The sequence below is a fragment of the Saccopteryx bilineata genome, chromosome 3 (assembly GCF_036850765.1).
Source record: "Saccopteryx bilineata isolate mSacBil1 chromosome 3, mSacBil1_pri_phased_curated, whole genome shotgun sequence".
Lineage (NCBI taxonomy): Eukaryota > Metazoa > Chordata > Mammalia > Chiroptera > Emballonuridae > Saccopteryx > Saccopteryx bilineata.
The window spans coordinates 96,527,059-96,543,886 of record NC_089492.1 but is presented as its reverse complement, the minus strand read 5'-3'; the positions used below and the strand labels follow the sequence as shown (position 1 = coordinate 96,543,886).

General features: G+C 40.8%; 1 protein-coding gene across 1 annotated transcript in view; it reads right to left on the bottom strand.

Annotated features, from left to right (window-relative positions):
- Positions 1-11,480, bottom strand: part of TMEM178A (transmembrane protein 178A) — a 49,161-nt gene extending 37,681 nt beyond the window's left edge. Inside the window, exon 1 of the mRNA XM_066264741.1 lies at positions 10,552-11,480. Coding sequence (XP_066120838.1) covers positions 10,552-10,951 — 400 coding nt within the window. The 5' untranslated portion in view covers positions 10,952-11,480. The remainder of the gene's footprint in view (positions 1-10,551) is intronic.
- Between the last annotated feature and the right edge of the window lie 5,348 nt (positions 11,481-16,828).

Genomic DNA, 16,828 nt, shown 5'->3' with positions numbered 1-16,828 from the left:
AGCTCACCAGCTTGGACCCAAGGTCGCTGGCTCGAGCAAGGGGTTACTTGGTCTGCTGAAGGCCCACGGTCAAGGCACATATGAGAAAGCAATCAATGAACAACTAAGGCGTCGCAACAAAAAAATGATGATTGATGCTTCTCATCTCTCTCTGTTCCTGTCTGTCTGTCTCTATCTACCCCTCTCTCTGACTCTCTATCCCTGTAAAAAGAAGAAAAAAAAAATTCTAAAAGAACACCCATGCCACAAACTTCCAAAATGAAAATCTGGGTCATATTAGCAAAAAGCATTCAATTTCCCCCATGGCATAATCAAAATATTACTGCAGAATCATCTGTGCGTATTTTAGAGTATAGGGAACTAGTCTGTTTAATGCCTCTCAGGGCCTCTCAGACATAGTTTAATAACTGTCATATTTGGAGGGCATACAAAACTGTGACCTTTTATGATTTCTCCTATCATTAAAAAAAAAAATTCCCAAATCAGATGTGTTGGGATCAGAAGACTAATAGGCAATAAGTTATTCATATCTCCCAATTTTCCAAAGTCATCCACACCTGAGGATGGCTTTGAGTTCTGAGGCACCCATCCTCACAACACCTATCAGCTTCCCTTCTGCCTCCCACCCCTAAAAATACACAGTCTATTTAAGTCCCCATCCACACTGCCAATCAGACTGCTGTCTCTTAACCTCTTCTGTACAAGATTAAAGGGCCACCCCTGTCCAAATGATAGAGTCTGTTTTATAAATTAAAACCAATTTGAGATTATGCTAATAGCATCCCTTTCCTCACAGGCATTCTGATAATACGCTTTCAGAAAGAAAAGGATGGAGGTTAGAGTTGGCACGCTTGAAACTGCATGTAATTGACAGGAATTTGTAGAGCAAGTGAAAATCATCTACCAAGGGCATCATAGTAAAAATATAAACCGGTAAGGATCACTGCTTAGCATTTCTTTGATTCTACATGTGCTTACCCATTTTCCTCCTACCAATTTGAGTTTCTTTCAGAAAAAAAAAGAAAGAAATATAACACGACTTTGATGCTTCTTTGGTGGACATCTTCTGGCTGGATTTTATCCTTTACTGCTGAATAGTAAAGAACTTCCTTGTGTCTTTTGTTCTGTTTGTTTCAAACAGCTGAACAAAAAGATAGCATTTCTCAGAAACGTTCCTGTTAGTAGTCAAGTAGTCATTGTTGTTTTTCCTGTCATTCTTTAGTTCAGCCTATCTTTTATTTTCTAGTACTTGTTAGTTTTAGGTTCCTTCAACCAATACCAGCACTGTCTGAACACCAAACAAAATGTTCTTTATAACATGTTAGATGCTAAGAATTAAATCACCTGGGATAAGTGATTCTTAAATATCAATGGCATAGAACAAATAATAAGCTCCAATTGGCCTAGACTCAGTTATTCCCATTGGCCATTATATTGTTGGGGTTGTTTTCCTCAGCAATTTATCCGCTATGTCAAATTGTCACTCTGATGACCCGTTTCATAATTTTTCAGTCACATCACAGACAAGTGGTCTGTTGAGTACCATTTCACAGGACACACATATTGTACTTAAAATTCCATAACAACTGTACACATTACTATAAGCTTTCAAAATTGTGAGAACTTAAGACATGGCATTAATCAAACTCAAATTAACCAACAGCTTTCTGCCACCAACTCAGACCCCGTTCCTCACTGCTCTGGGTGTGGTTAGGGGAAGCACAACCTTGCAAGACAAGAGGGACAGAGCACCATGTTTTTCACTAAGCAGCCTCTTATTCTCAAAAGCATTGCATGCCCAACACTCAGTAGTAACATTTGTCAGCTGATTGTTGAGTGAAGCAATCGCTCACATCTCCTACACCAAATAAAAATTCCTTAAAATGTAGCCAAAAGAGATCCAAACCAAATATAGGCTCCCACACCCCGTTCCCCCTACCCTGCCTGTTCCACTGTTATAGACTCTAAGTCTGCCAATCAATACCTATTGGCAAGGCAGATGGAACCATCAGTGTTAGTTTGCAATTGAGCGGCCTTTGTTGTAAAGGGACAGTTAAGCCTTCTGGAATTATCTATACACTTGTATTTCTGGAATCTCTTCCCTATCTACCTGCAGAGTATCAAATAACTTGGAGAACCAAAAGGGAACATATTATATCCTTTAGATCTGTAGAGGGGGAATGAGCTGATTGATTTTTACTAATGAACTAAATATAAAAGTCTAAACACTGGGAGACATCCAGCAAGTTACAGAAAATAATTCAGCGTGTCCTCAGTAATTCAAATAGTGGGAACTAAAATATGGTTTGCACTGCTCCCCTTTTTTCCCTTGCTAATGAATTCCCTGGTGGGCATCCCCAAGACATTATTGTTTGGTCTGCAATCAGCTTATCTGGCTGAGTCACAAGAAAGATGGAGTGCAGCATGCAGTTTCCCATTACTCTGCTGCCAACAAAGGCTGTCGGCTTCCTGCCGGAGCTCTCCAGCTCCAAGTTCAGTTACTTTCCCTTTAGTTAAAACTTGCAATGAAATAGACTAATCACTGCAATCACTTTTAGCCACAGGAAAACACTACAAGAGAGTGAAAAAAATAAATAAACTGTCATGAATTTTACCAGATTTTGAAGATAAAGACCATTTTCTATTTACAAATGCCTTTATTTAGATAACAATCTTTTCAACCAGTTGTGTAAAGCTTTAGACAATATCAATGGTGTGGTGTCTTTTTTAAAAAGTAGTAACTGTAGAAAAAAAAACAATTTTTAACTTAAAGCAAGTCTACATGGATAAAATGATCTTATCTGAATTGCCTCCAAAATATTGAGCTAAAATGGGCATATTTGCTATCTGTATTATTTGCCATTCCTCCAGTTTGGTTGTCTTCAACCAGTTCCTTCTATTTTACCAGTTGTTGTTGTAAGGCGGTGGGAATTGAGGAGGAGGACCAAATCTGATTACTTTTATTATTTTTAACCAGCAAAAACTACGAGAAAAAAATCCCAGATGTTCACAGTTGAATATTAAAGCAAGACAGTGGACTCTCCCTGAAAGAGAAGGTGAGTCTGAAAAGGCAGGCTCAGGGAATAAGGAGACCGCCTATCCAAGGTCACAGCTTGCTAGGTAGAGGTCACAGATCAGTAATCCAGGTTACACTGCAGGTGTCCTCAAAGATGGAAGGAGAGTCCATTCTTGGTAATAGTTGGGAAAACCCTATGACCAACCTAAATTCCTTCAATGTTGCCACTCCTCGTGGTCTGCCATTTGCATTGACACGGGAGCAGGGGTCTCGGTTATTCCTTGTAACATCCAGATACTTCCCCCAATAAAAGCTTATCTTCTATGGCAATCAAGAACACTTGCAATTATGAGCAGTCTGCCTGATGGGGTTTGAGGGCTCTTTTTGAGCTTTGAAGCAGAAAAATCAGTAGCTAAGGAAGAAAACCACAGCAACTTGGGTATAATTGGTTGTGAACTTTCTATGACATAGCAAAAACTCTTCTTTTTTCTTCTTCAAGGCCAATGCTAAATGTTATGCTTGAAGCATGGTAGACACAAATGTCATTCATTGACTGGCAATTTTAATCACAAACCACTCAAATCACCATTTATGTTTGTGTTTATAAATTACTTTTAAAAGACAATCTTGTATTCAGATGAAAAGAATGGGAGCAAGTATCTTTTTTTGAGCTCAGAATGGCAAAGAAGAATTTAATTTCTGACTATGACCTTCAGGAATGGTAGCAAGAGAATGTGTTGAAACAGAGTATCACTCTTGGGTATGGTGAGCTTCAAAACACTGAGAAGGACAAAAGGACAAATCTAATCATTATGAGTTGTATGGTACGAGCTGGCAGTTGTTTAACTGGAAAGGATTCATTGAATCCTGTGTCTAATGTCAGAAGTGATAAAGGAATAAAATGTATCTTCTTCTCTCCCCTGTGCAAGCTAAAATGTGTGTGATGTAACAGTACACTGGGAGACCCACTATAAATTTCAGCCATGATAGAAAAAATCACTCCTTCCTCTGCTCAGATGAGAAACTTGGCTCCTTTAATTAGCAGCGACAAAAATGGTCTTCAAAATGGAGTGTGTACATGCTGGAGGTACACAAGCAATCCTTTGGGACCGTAGGTTGAAATAATTGAATTTCCATTTATGTCTATTTATGACCACATCCCTTCAAAATGGCTTTTGTCTGTGTTTTATGATGTCTATGTTAGCACAGCCCATGCATATAATTTAAAAATGAATAAATAGACTGACTGGTGATTGTGCAGTGGATAGAGCATTGACCTGGGATGCTGAAGTCCTCAGTTCAAAACTCCTTGAGGTCACCAGCTCGAGCACAAGCTTGTCGGCTTGAGCATGGGCTTGCCAACTTGAACTTGGGTTCACTGGTTTAAGTGTGGGATCACAGACATGATCTCAAGGTCACTGGCTTAAAGCCCACTGTCACTGGATTGAGTCAAGGTCTCTGGCTTGGGCAAGGGGTCACTGGCTCAGCTTGAGCCTCCAGTCAAGGCATGTATGAGAAGCTATCAATGAACAACTAAAGTGCTGCAATTATGAGTCGATGCTTCTTATCTCTTTCCTCCCCCCCCCCACTCTCTCCCTTTCTGCCTCTGTTTCTTTCTCTCAAATCAAAAAAGTAAATAAATAAATTATATAGGGTGGTATTCAGAATAATTTCAGAATTATTGCTTCAAGAAGAAAGAAAAAGGAGGTTTTAATAATGTCCCCAGTGCCTCCAAAACTGAGAAATCCCTTTGCCAGCAGTATCCTCTGGTCCAAGAGAAGGTGCTAGCTTCTCAGCTTTCCTAGATATATCTGCTCTTGGAAGATAATTATTCCAACACAAATGATACTTTGGTCTACAAATGAGCTGAAGAAAATCATCAATCTATTTCCGTGTCAGGTAGAACTTGGTGGGTCCTGTACAGACTATTAATTTCATGGAAAATAAGCAACAGGGGAAACATAAATCATTAGCAGAGTGAAGAGCAGACCCAGAGAATTCTTACCAATTCTTCCACTTTCTTTTTCTTGCAGAGAGCAAAATGACAAAGTATTTATGTCCCACTGTCTTTGATATCTCTGTTTATCTCATTAAAGGAAAAATGCTTCTGAAACCACAAGGACATGTTTCATTTCAACTTTCAAGAATTCAGTCCCAAATGATTTATACAAGTTAACATCAGGCATACAGAATTATAATCTTCACATTTCGGAAATTCTATCATTTTAAATTTCATAAAAACAAAACACTACAGCATTAATTATCCATTTTTATTGCAGGCAATATATAATATTTGAATTTGATTTACATAAACAAGGGACACATATTTGAAAAGTAATGTTAATTGTGTTAATGAAAATTTTTAATTAAAAAATTTTAAAAAGTAGAGGCTAGCAACAACAGTTGGAACTACTGATACAATTTCAATGACAAATTCCTGTTCAAAATTAATTTCTCCAAAGTTCTACATAATGTATTCACTAGTCTCAACAATGTTTATTTATTAAAGTCGGTGTTTTTAGGCTATAGGACGCTGCTTTAACCAACCAAGCTATTTGTCCAGGGCTTGTCGGTGTTTTTAGGAACTGAAAGCAGCATTATATAATGTTTCCAACTGAGTTTCTTTCCATCTGTCCTCTTATTTTATTGTTTATCCAGTAGTTTCAACATAAGAATTGCACTTGGAACAGAATGCCCGAACATCCCTCAAAGGGTACAGAGCTCCATCCATTATGTTGCACTGGATTTTCTGTCATTTGCTTACCAATGCCATCATCAGTTTTCCCAAAGTGCTTATCCCATAACCTACTAATAGTAGTTATTGTAAAATCCACTAGAAAAATAACTCCATTACTTAATATAAACTCTATGAGGGCAGGCATTCTTACCCATTTGTCCACTCCTGTATCTTGTATACCTAGAACAATTGCTGATACTCATTATATATTTGTTGAGTAAATAAATTGGGTGAATAAATAGATGAATGAATGAATGATTAAAGTATTATCAGTTCCATTGTACAGATTAACTAAGACTCAGAGAATTTCATAGATGTAGCAGTGATAGGGCCATGATTTAATGTTAAGTCAACCTCCAGGATAAGAAGGTGATATGGAATAGGGAACCTAACTTTAAATCACCTTCTCTCATGTCCTAGGCTCCTTATACAATCCATGCCACATTCCTACCTCTCTGCTTTTCTGTGACTTTTACTTATAAAAGCTTCTTTCAAACTGCTGACAGCCCCAGTGGCACTGAAGGGTCTAAGCCTCCATGCTTTAAGTCAGTGGTAGTCAACCTGGTCCCTACCGCCCACTAGTGGGCGTTCCAGCTTTCATGGTGGACGGTAGCAGAGCAACCAAAGTATAAATAAAAAGACAGATTTAACTATAGTAAGTTGTTTTATAAAGATTTATTCTGCCACACTTAGCAAAAATCTGACATAAAGTACTTGGTAAGTAATTATTATTATATGCTTTAACTTGCTATAACTCTGCTTTATAAATTTTATAAAGTGAATTCACTTCCTTACTTTATAAATCACCATTACTGTGGAACCAGTGGGCGGTTAGAAAATTTTGCTACTAACAGAGATACAAAAGTGCTCATTAGGTATAAAAAGGTTGACTACCCCTGCTTTAAGTTCATTCTCTCAAGTTTCTAGCCCTAGGTTCCCTCAAAATTTCTACCCTTTTATTGCTAAGTAGAGGAAAAGTTCATTTGCATACTTGTCAGAGACAGCCCTCACTTTCACCAGCAAAGCTTCCTTAGAACCTAAAAGTCAGCCTAATGGAGTAGCATAGGATTCTAGTTTTGGTTCTTAATGGATTGATAAATAAGTTCACCTCCATTCTCACTGAAGGGTCTGGATGAAGGTCCAACCTAGACCTCCAAGGATCACTCTGGGCTAGAAGTAAACAAGAATCCTAATGAAAAGACTAAAATAAATAAATAAATAAAAATTTAAAAAAAGAAAAGACTAACAATTAGAATTTGATGATTTTTCCCAACAACTTGTTCTATTGAGATCAATGGTTTTCTGGCTCTTGTGATTTCTCTTAAGTAGACTATAGAGTCTACACATGCCATTCTAAACTAATTTCTAACTGTCCACATTGACTGTATCTCCTATACATCTCTCAAAAATACTTGCCTCCATTAACAGGAAATGCAACCAATTCCAATCGTGAGAATGTTCCCTATACCATCAATTCTACCTTTACCTCTGCAACTGTCAAACACCTCCTGGCTTTGTCCTCTAAGTCCAAATGAGGAAATGCTGGCCTCTTTTTTCCCTCAAAAGCTTCCTAAATGTGCAAGGTGGTTCTTGGAGCTTTTTCCCACCCTTCTTCACTTTCCAATCTCAGTCTACTTTCTTTCATTTTCTATTATTAACATTTCTAAGTCTTAGGAGTCATAGACAAGGTAATTCAGAGAAGAAAGTAAGAATAAAACTTGGGACCCTAGTTATACAATTTTTTTAATTGGATGTGATATCAATTTCTAATTATATATGATTTATTTAAGAAATGAAATTAATACACCTGACCAGTGGTGATGCAGTGGATAGAGCACTGACCTGGCACACTGAGGTTCCAGGTTCAATAACCTGAGGTTACCAGTTTGAGCATTGGCTCATCCGGCTTGAGTGTGGGCTCACCAGCTTGAGCACGGAGTTGCCAGCTTGAGTGTGGAATCATACATATGACCCCATGGTTGCTGGCTTAAGCCCAAAGGTTGCTAGTTTGAGCAAGGGGTCATTGGCTCAGCCTGAGCCACCCCCTCTCCTTCAAGGCATATATGAGAAACAATCAATGAACAACTAAAGCGAAGCAACTATGAGTTGGTGTTTCTCATCTCTCTCCTCTCTTGCCTCTCTTTCAAAAAAAAAAAAAACCCAAAAAACTAAACTAAAAATACACCCACTAATGTCAGATGTCAAACAAAAGGTAATAATGTTTACCTAACATAGGGGTCAAAGTTGTCTGTTTGAGAAAAGAAAATGTTGTTGATATTTTTCTTTCTCAAATTATTTATAGAATTTTAAAGCTGTTCATTTTATCCATTCACTTCACAGATGAAACTGAGATTCAGAAGACTTAGGTAACTAGCCCAAGGTAGGTGAGTAGCAATACTGAAAGTAGTTGAGACATTTTTGGCTATCTCCTAAACAACAAATTATGATTCTGTAATGTACTAATCTGTCATTTTTTCTGAACTCCTCATGTTTTAATAATGTCAGCTCATTAACTTCCCAGGAAGCTAAATTTACGTTGTTGTTATTACAGCAGTGATAGATTTCAGAATTAGAAAATTCTGTAAAGAACAGTCAGCTTTCCTAATATGCATTATAGACAAGAAACTGAAGGCCAAGAGGCCTGCCACCTGTTGGAGGCTACACTACAATTTAGCAGCAGGGCCAGTCATGGAGCCCAGGTCTTCTGATTACAACTTAGGACATTTTCGTGTTATGCACAAAGAATTAGCTAAACGCCATCAATACTCTAAATCTGAGATTGTTTCAATCTAAAATAGTCATGCCTAGAGAAATAGAATTTTTTTAATGTACACAAACTCCATCTTATGAAAGCAGTAGGTTAGACAACCATTTGTCAGAAAGACTGTAAGAAGAAGAGAGTTTGAACAACGGGTGGGTGGTTGATTCAACGACCTCTAAGATCCCTTCTGTCTGCAGGATTATTTGAGTCTGGACTGACCATGGCACCTCAGCCAGCCAAGGCACTTGCAGAGATGAGGAATGTACAGTGAGTGTCCTGTAGGGGGTCCCATTCCTGCCCTGATGAGTTGGACTCTGCCCTGATGTTACAGGCATACTCTATATCCAATTTACATGACCATCAAATACAGTCGACATAGAAAGAGTGTAAGGAAATGCAGCTCTGTCATTTTCAAAGACAGACTACAATGCTTAGCTTTCAAAACTGCCTTGCCTAAATGAGTATTCTAAAACTGAGCCTCCAAACTCAGCTTTTTCAGTTTGTTCGTGTACTATGCTACTATCAGAATTAATTATGCAGCATCTTCAAGAAGAGGAATCAAATTTGGATGCAAGTTAGGAGAGGGAAAAAAGGGTACACTTCCCAGAGGAAGGTTGCTGTATGTGATCCCCCCAAAAGCTTTGGAGTCCTTCCATGAACAGACAGGTTTCAGATGGCAGTCCCCAGCTGAGCTAGCCCTAGGAAGGAGGAAGTTGACACATTTGAGAAAAGAATATGCCAACTCACAAGATTTTGAAGGCCAAAATATTATTAACCCCCTTCTTTCTAAGCAATTCCATTCCAAACTGGAATTCAACACGTCTGTTCATTTGTTTTTCTTGAATGGCTACTAAATAGTAAAATGTATTGATTTCAAACTTTTTCTATTTTTGCCAGTCCAAGGGAAAGGATTATTTATTTGTTTTATCTCAAATATATATATATATATATATATATATATATATATATATATATGGGGTGGAACTCTGAAAGTTAGAAAGGAACTTCTCCCAAAGGGTTGTCACATTGAATATTTATATACGAATAAGATTTTTTTTTAGTCAAACTATCTATCTGATTACATGCAGAGGGTCCAGGTGTTGCATAGATATTTGAAGACCAAATTGATGCTCTACTCAGGGGCAAATTACAAAACAATTAAAACAGTGTTACAAGACAGCACGAAAGTAAAAGAGTGATTGTGTAGAAATTCCATGCACAAACCCAGAAAGCTCTACTTTCAAGGGCTTGGGCAGATTCGCCCCTCTCCTCGCCCTGGGTTGCATAGACACGGAGGATGGTGTGCCGAGTCATCACCAAAGCTGAAAAAAAAAAGTAGATATCCAGTGTGCGTTCCGCTGCCTCCACCAATGCACTAATGGTATGTTTGAGGTCTAATCCGTAAGAATCATGCACTTACGAGGTTCCTCAGGCCTCCTTTGGTCCCCGTAAGCCCACCAACTAGCTACCACATCAGTTCCGTATGCTACTAACATCAGCTCGATACAAGAAAAAGCCCCTCTCCCTTTCTTCCGAGGCTTGCACCACTTTTCTTCCCAAGGTATTTCTAGAAGGAAAGCACAACTTGAAGGAAGGAGCCTACTGGGAAAGGTCAGGTCTTCTCGATTGTTAACCCAGTGGGGAGCAGCTTCAAGAAAATCGATACATGCATTCCAAGTGAGGCAGGTGTACAAAGACAGTGGAGGAGGAGGAAAGAGGGAAAGAAGAGGGAAATAGGAGGCAAAGAAAGGGGGGGGACAGAGAAGGGGAGGCTAAAGCAGAGACTTGAGGGAAGAAGGAAAAGAAAGAATAAGATGAGGAGAAAAGAAGAGAGTCGTAGAAAGAAAGAAGTGCGAGAAAGGGAGACGAAAGGAGGAACGAGAAAAGAAAGAGAGAAGAATAAAGGAGGCAGCGGGGAAAGATAAAAGAATGTGCGGGGACGCGGCGGGAGGTGACTGGGGACCGGCACGCCCCTGGGGAGCTCGGGCTGCGCTCCACTCGCGGGCGCCCAGGGCGCAGGGCGCGCCCGCCGCTCACCTTTCAGGATGAGGGTGTCGATGTCCCGGTCGATGCCCAGGAAGTAGCACTTCCTCCAGAGGCCTGAGTAGGTGGCGAAGAGCGGCCGGCCACACTCGGCGTCCAGCCCGCCGAGCCCCAGCAGCGAGCGCCAGGACTCGGGGTCGGTGCGCAAAGGGCCACCCGGGAGCAGCCGGCGCCCCAGTGGGGGCGAGTCCCGCAGCGGCAGGTGTGAGAGCGGCATCAGGCGGTTCTTCTGGTCCGGGGGGTCAGCGCCCGCGCGGCTGCGCTCACAGCTCTCCTTGTGGCGCCGGGGGTCGGTCTCGTACCAGTGGTCTGTGAAGATGGCCGTGACGAGCAGCCCCAGGGAGCAGAGGCTGAGGCCGAGGCTGAGCGCCGTGATGAGCGCCCGAGGCTCCATGGCTTCCCGCCCCGCCGCAGCCGGCGGTGGGATCGCACGCCGCCGCCAGACACAATGCACTTGGCCTCCGCTCTCCTTCGCGCTCCCTCTCGCAGCCCCCTACAGCCCCCCACCTCCCTCCCGCGGCCTCGCCTCCCCGCCCCGGCTGCCGGCCCCGCGGGCTGCCTCTCCCCCTTCCTTATCTCTGCTCCCCTCTGCAGCCCTGTCTCCTCGCCCACCCTTGCGCCGATCGCACTTTCTTGCCCTCCTCCTCCAGCCCCCTCGTCTCACTCTCTGCGCCCCCACCCTCGCTCACTCCTCTCTCGCCCTCCTCCAGATCTAACTATTGGTCCTTCTCTCCAGGGATTCCCCCTTCCCTTTTTAATCCCTCTTCGCTGTCTTCACTTTTCTTCCCTAAACGCTGTCCCTACTTTCCCCTTACTTTTCTTCAACTCTTCCTCTCTTTCTTTTCCCCCCCGCTCATTTATCCCTCTGTTTCCCGACTACAGCTACGTGTCCCTTTATGTCTCTGCCCTGGGCTCGATGCTTCTCTCCACCTACCCTTGAGCACACTGCCTTCCGTCCTCTGCCCTCCAATGATGTTAAAAGACATCCACTAACATCAAACTCAGTCTTGTCACTTGTCCAACTTGATTTTGATCAGTATCCCGTTTTGCACCCAGAAGCAAACCCCATACAGGTCGGGCTGCATTGGTAGTATTTAACTCTTTGGGATCTAGATCTGCTGAAGACCTTTTCTCCCTCCCTCCCAGCTCTCTGTCGCTTGCCCATTGCAAGCTCTGAGCATTCTCTCTGCTGCAGCCCCTCTTTGAAAGGAAAGATACCGAGTGTCACTGGAGGGATAGACAGATGGCCAGAGAGCTTCTCCTACTTCACTTCAGTCTGCTCATAGATGGACTTCTTTCTCATTGACCATCTCCATCTCCTGCCAGAGTGACATCCTCCTGGAATTTCTAGAAGGGCATAGGATCAATAAACCCTTGCAATGGCATCTGCTCTGTGAGGTGATTATTGCCTTTGAATAAAGAAAGTCCAGGTAATAAATCAAAGTAATGATTTTTCTCCTGTGCAAGTTTCTTGCATAAACTGGGAGTGTCAACAACAAAGCAATGTTACACACCAAAGTCAACACATCACTTGCTTTCTGTTCTTCCAGAGCACCAAGTAGTCACAGATGTTAATTTTGAGAATGGCAGACAGATTCACATTTTCTAAAGTGAGAATATATTAGGACCCAGGGTACTAAAAGAGTTCATTGCTTTGTTGTATATTCTTACAACAGAGTTGCAATAGCTTGTGCCACTTAGTGCCCTAGGGGCCATGTCAGAAACATAAAACCATGCTGCATGAGCCCAGGGTTGCCAATTCTTGTGCTATGAAATATTAATGATCAAGAGATTACAAGGCATTCATTAGATGCTAAATGTCATTACTCCACAATTTAATGGGATTTATTAATTAGTACCCCACATCAATTGATATTACTGTGATTTATCTATTTCCTCTTGAATGACATCTGTAAAGGGGGTATAAGACTATTGTTCTGATTCATTTTCAGTGCTGTTTGTGCTCAGTATCGTCAGAGGGTATATTTCCAATGAAGACATGTACCTCTTCCGATCTGCTCAGTTCACAGATAGATCACTTAAGCAAATCGTCACATCGGACCCCTGTGTCCATTTCTGCTGACCTGACAATGTGAATTATTGCCTGGATTTTCTCACAGCTTCAGCAAGATCTATGGTGAGCTACAGTCTAATTAAGGAAGACAAAGAGTTATAATTTTAGTGTTCCTTTCACCTACAAGCTTTCCCTTGAAAGGAAATGCTAAGCTCATCAAAGGAATCTTATCTGGACTTACACAAAAATAATGAGACTTAGAAGCTTTCTTTTATTTATACTCTATAATATGTGTAAAATCTTAGATCTTTATGGATATGCAGAGAGAGTACCTTTAACTCTGAGCCTACAACTGACATCTGAAATTCACTCAAGTTGTCACGAGTCCTTTGATTTTTTAAAATACCTCTTGAGATATAGTGATTATCTTTAGCAAGTCTTCACTCCCTTTTCAATCATTGATGTTCCGCAGAAAAATATTCTACAACCTTTCAGAGTCACCTGATTATCTTCATACAATAACCCTGTCCCCAACTAAAGTAGGCGGGAGGAAACCTCTTTTTGAGGCATATCTGATGAATTTAAAAGAGCATAACGTTTTGCCTCTTTTTCCTAACTGAAACCCTTGGTTCATACCCTCCTTAGAAAATAGCATTATTGAAGTTCAGCATGTCTATGTTTAAGATCAGTCTCGGCATATAACCCAAAAGTTACTATATGATGAATTACCTTTGACAGTATTTCATTAAAAAATGTCACACATTACAAATATGAGCCAGCAGCATGTAACGAGCGCATTGCCTCTGCTGGTGCAGCATTAACGCCATCAGCAGGAATGTGACATATGATGCGTACACAGGCTTTGCTACGGCAACTGCACATCGCTCCATACGTGTTCTTAAAATTTCTCTTTTGGATTTTCCAACAATGAAATGCCACCCACTAACCCTTACTCTGTTAGGGGAGTGGGGAATACAGAGATAAATAAATAGTTCTTATCTTCAAGATGTTACCAGTCTGGTGACAACAGACAGAAACATACACTGTTCTATGTGCTCTAGTAGAAATAAGTACGAAGTGTTTGGGACCATAGACAATTAAAAAAAAAAAGATTAATTGCTCTGGGGAGTCAAGTAGGCTACTTAGAGAAGTAACTTTTGAGTTAGTTCTCCAAGGATATATTAAACTTTACCAAGAGGATTTGATCAGGCATCTCGTCATTCCAGTCAGAATATTAACTCTTTGATTTACATTTCTACCTCACAAATCTGGAGGCTTCACTATTTTGGGCCACTAAAAAATCAGAATTCTTTTCTACACTTTTAAAATCATAAAGTCATCATGTCCTAATGCCTAACTACAAGCTAAATACTTGTAGATGAGTCGAAGCAGAAGTCTAAGCCAGAATACAGTCAATGTATGAGGGCAGTTAGCCTGGCGGGGAGCCAACATGCTGCGAGATCAAATATCCAGCCAGAACACTGTACGTCTCAGCTCAAGCTGTGCTGTGACCTCAGCGTTTTCAAACCTAGCTTGTTCTTCACTTGTCTTACATATTTCTTTGCTGTCTCCAGATATGATACCCCCCATGCATCCCTCAGTGAACAACAACGTCCTAAAATGACAGGGATGGAGCCAGAGAATTTCCACGTGGATATCTCCCTGTGTGATGGAACTCAACCTTTCCCTACGGTTCAGCCGCCCCTCCCCCACTTCTTTCTCTCCGTATTAACAAGTCATTCACGTTGTCACTCAGACTCGATATTTTAGGATTAGCTATCACATTCACAAAGTCATGGAGATTTTTCTTTTGACAGGTCTTTTAATAGCCATTTTTTCCCCTCTACATTCCTACCACTTGCTGTCACTATGCCTCCCTCGCCTCACATCGAGATTATTCTTACAGCTTCCTCCTTGGTCCCTACCATCCCAAGAGCAACCCTGCCTACAGTTACCCTGTATACTGTTGCCAAATGCATCTTCCTCAAATGTTACTTTGATTATGTAACCCCTCATCTTCCAACTCTTCTTTCTAGGCTAGAAGGGATGAGTTAGTATCCTACTCTGGGGTCCTCCTTTGTTTCTGTCAGTATTCCCACAGCATCTTAACATCCCAACTGATGTGTTGGCCACGTTTAAAATATTTAGAAAACAAAATACTTTGCCTGCTCTAAACATACTTATCATAATACATAGGTGCTTTATGACTTTCCTTGTATTTCTCTTTACAGGCAGGAAGTTTTAAAATGAATATTTTCCTATAAAAAGGTACACAGAGAGAAAGAGATAATCAATTATTACAGAGCTATGGCAATGATTTATTGACATACCTATGCTAAGCCAACCAGGATATTCTAAAAGGCTTTCACCCTTTGCCCCAGTGCCAAGACCAAAAGCAATACCCTTCTTCATCCCAAACATTCAGATTCCACAGAATTTACACAATGCAATTTAACCTAAACCACACACTGGCTTTTCTAAAGAATGGGGATTTTTTTTCCTTGGTAATATTTTTAGCATTTAACGTAAGGATATATATAGTCCATTATGTTATTCATCTACAATATGTCATGCCTGTAAATAATTGAGGTATCTTGTGTTAAAGGCATAATTTGAAAATTGTTTTCCTAAAACAATTTTATTTCAGTCTGACAACGTATGTTGAGCCCCTCCAATGTAAATTATTGGGCTAGGTCCCCCTGGATTATGCAAAGATGAAGAAACCATGTCCCGGGCCCTGAGGAGCTACAGTGGAAGAGGAAGATAGAAATTCAAGAGGTTAAAAGAGGAATTATCGGGGATGCGTGCTACCACAGAGGTGTAAACAGAATGCACAGGAAAACCTAGTACAGACGGATTACTTTCCATTGGGAAGAATAAATATAAACCAAGCAGATTATATTTCATTTAGGTCCTGGAGAGAACGGGTATTTTCTGTATGTGTGTCAGCTTTGTCCAGGGCCAACCCAAAAGCAACTTTCAGAAGTAGCACCCATCATGGCGCTCTTCTACCCCGCCACGTGGTACATCATCTTGGCAGTGCCATCTTGTCACTAACTGGAAGCTGGAACCATAAAATACCACAAAACTCTCAAAATAGATGGTGCCTGATAAGTTTCTCATTTCACTGACACACTACAGAATGTCACCATTCTTTTTCACATTCCTAGATTAAGCTGTTTCCTTTTCAGAGACTTTAAGCACATATGGTAGGAAAGGGAAAAAAAAAGAAAACATTCAAGGAAACCCATAACCATGTTAAGTGCCACTCAGAGTGTGATGTTTTAACAGATGGAGGCTTATTAATTGTCATACCTAGCTGTATTCCCACCTTATCCATGTGTATGGATACTGGGTTTTGAAGTCAGTACTGAATTCAGCTCATGCACGAGGTTTTTGACAATCTAGGCAGAATTAGATATAACTAACGTGTCCAGTCTCTCCAACTTACAGTGGTCAGTGATGCTTCCCATGGGAATAAAATATCTCATGTTTCTCATGTTCTTACCCTCAAATCTCACCTCTCAGATGTGCCTGCCCCAAGGCCCCAGGATCTGGGGACCACACATGGGAGCCGAGTCAGACCACCTGTAACTTCCAAACCTACTGCTTCCTACCTGCTCACTATTTGCCAGTTACCTAACCTCTTTGAATTATCTAAGTTCTGAAAAACAAGGTTATAAACATCTACCTCACCAGGTTAATGATTCATGATTATCACATGCTATGTATGTGTCTTCCCACTGCCATTCCTACTACCTTCTCTTCCCTACTCCATCCATGTAAACATAAAAACATGCCTTAGAAAACACATGGCCTAATTCTATTAAGCCCATATAATTTAAATGTCATAAATACAAATGGCTAAATCAGTTATTAATAATATATTTCTTTAAATTATTTATATTACTCATGTAGAAAAGGCAATCTATTCTCGTTCGTTCAGTTAACATTCATTGAGCTCCTATGGTCCAGGGAGAGAGTATTCCAGGCAGAGGAAACATCCAGTGCAAAGGTCCTGAGGCATGAAAGAGCTTTGTACCACTGAGGAACTGAAAAAAAGACCACGATAGACAGAGAGTAGTGAACGAGGCAGCAAGTGGTATGAGGTTCAGTTGCAGAGTTAGCCAATGGCCAAATCATATATGGTTTTGAAGGCCATCCTATGGACCCTGGACTTTTAGTCAAAAGAAAATCCTTCAAGATTTTTAAGCAGAGTGAGGGAATGAGTTGATTCATGTTTTAAATATCACTCAG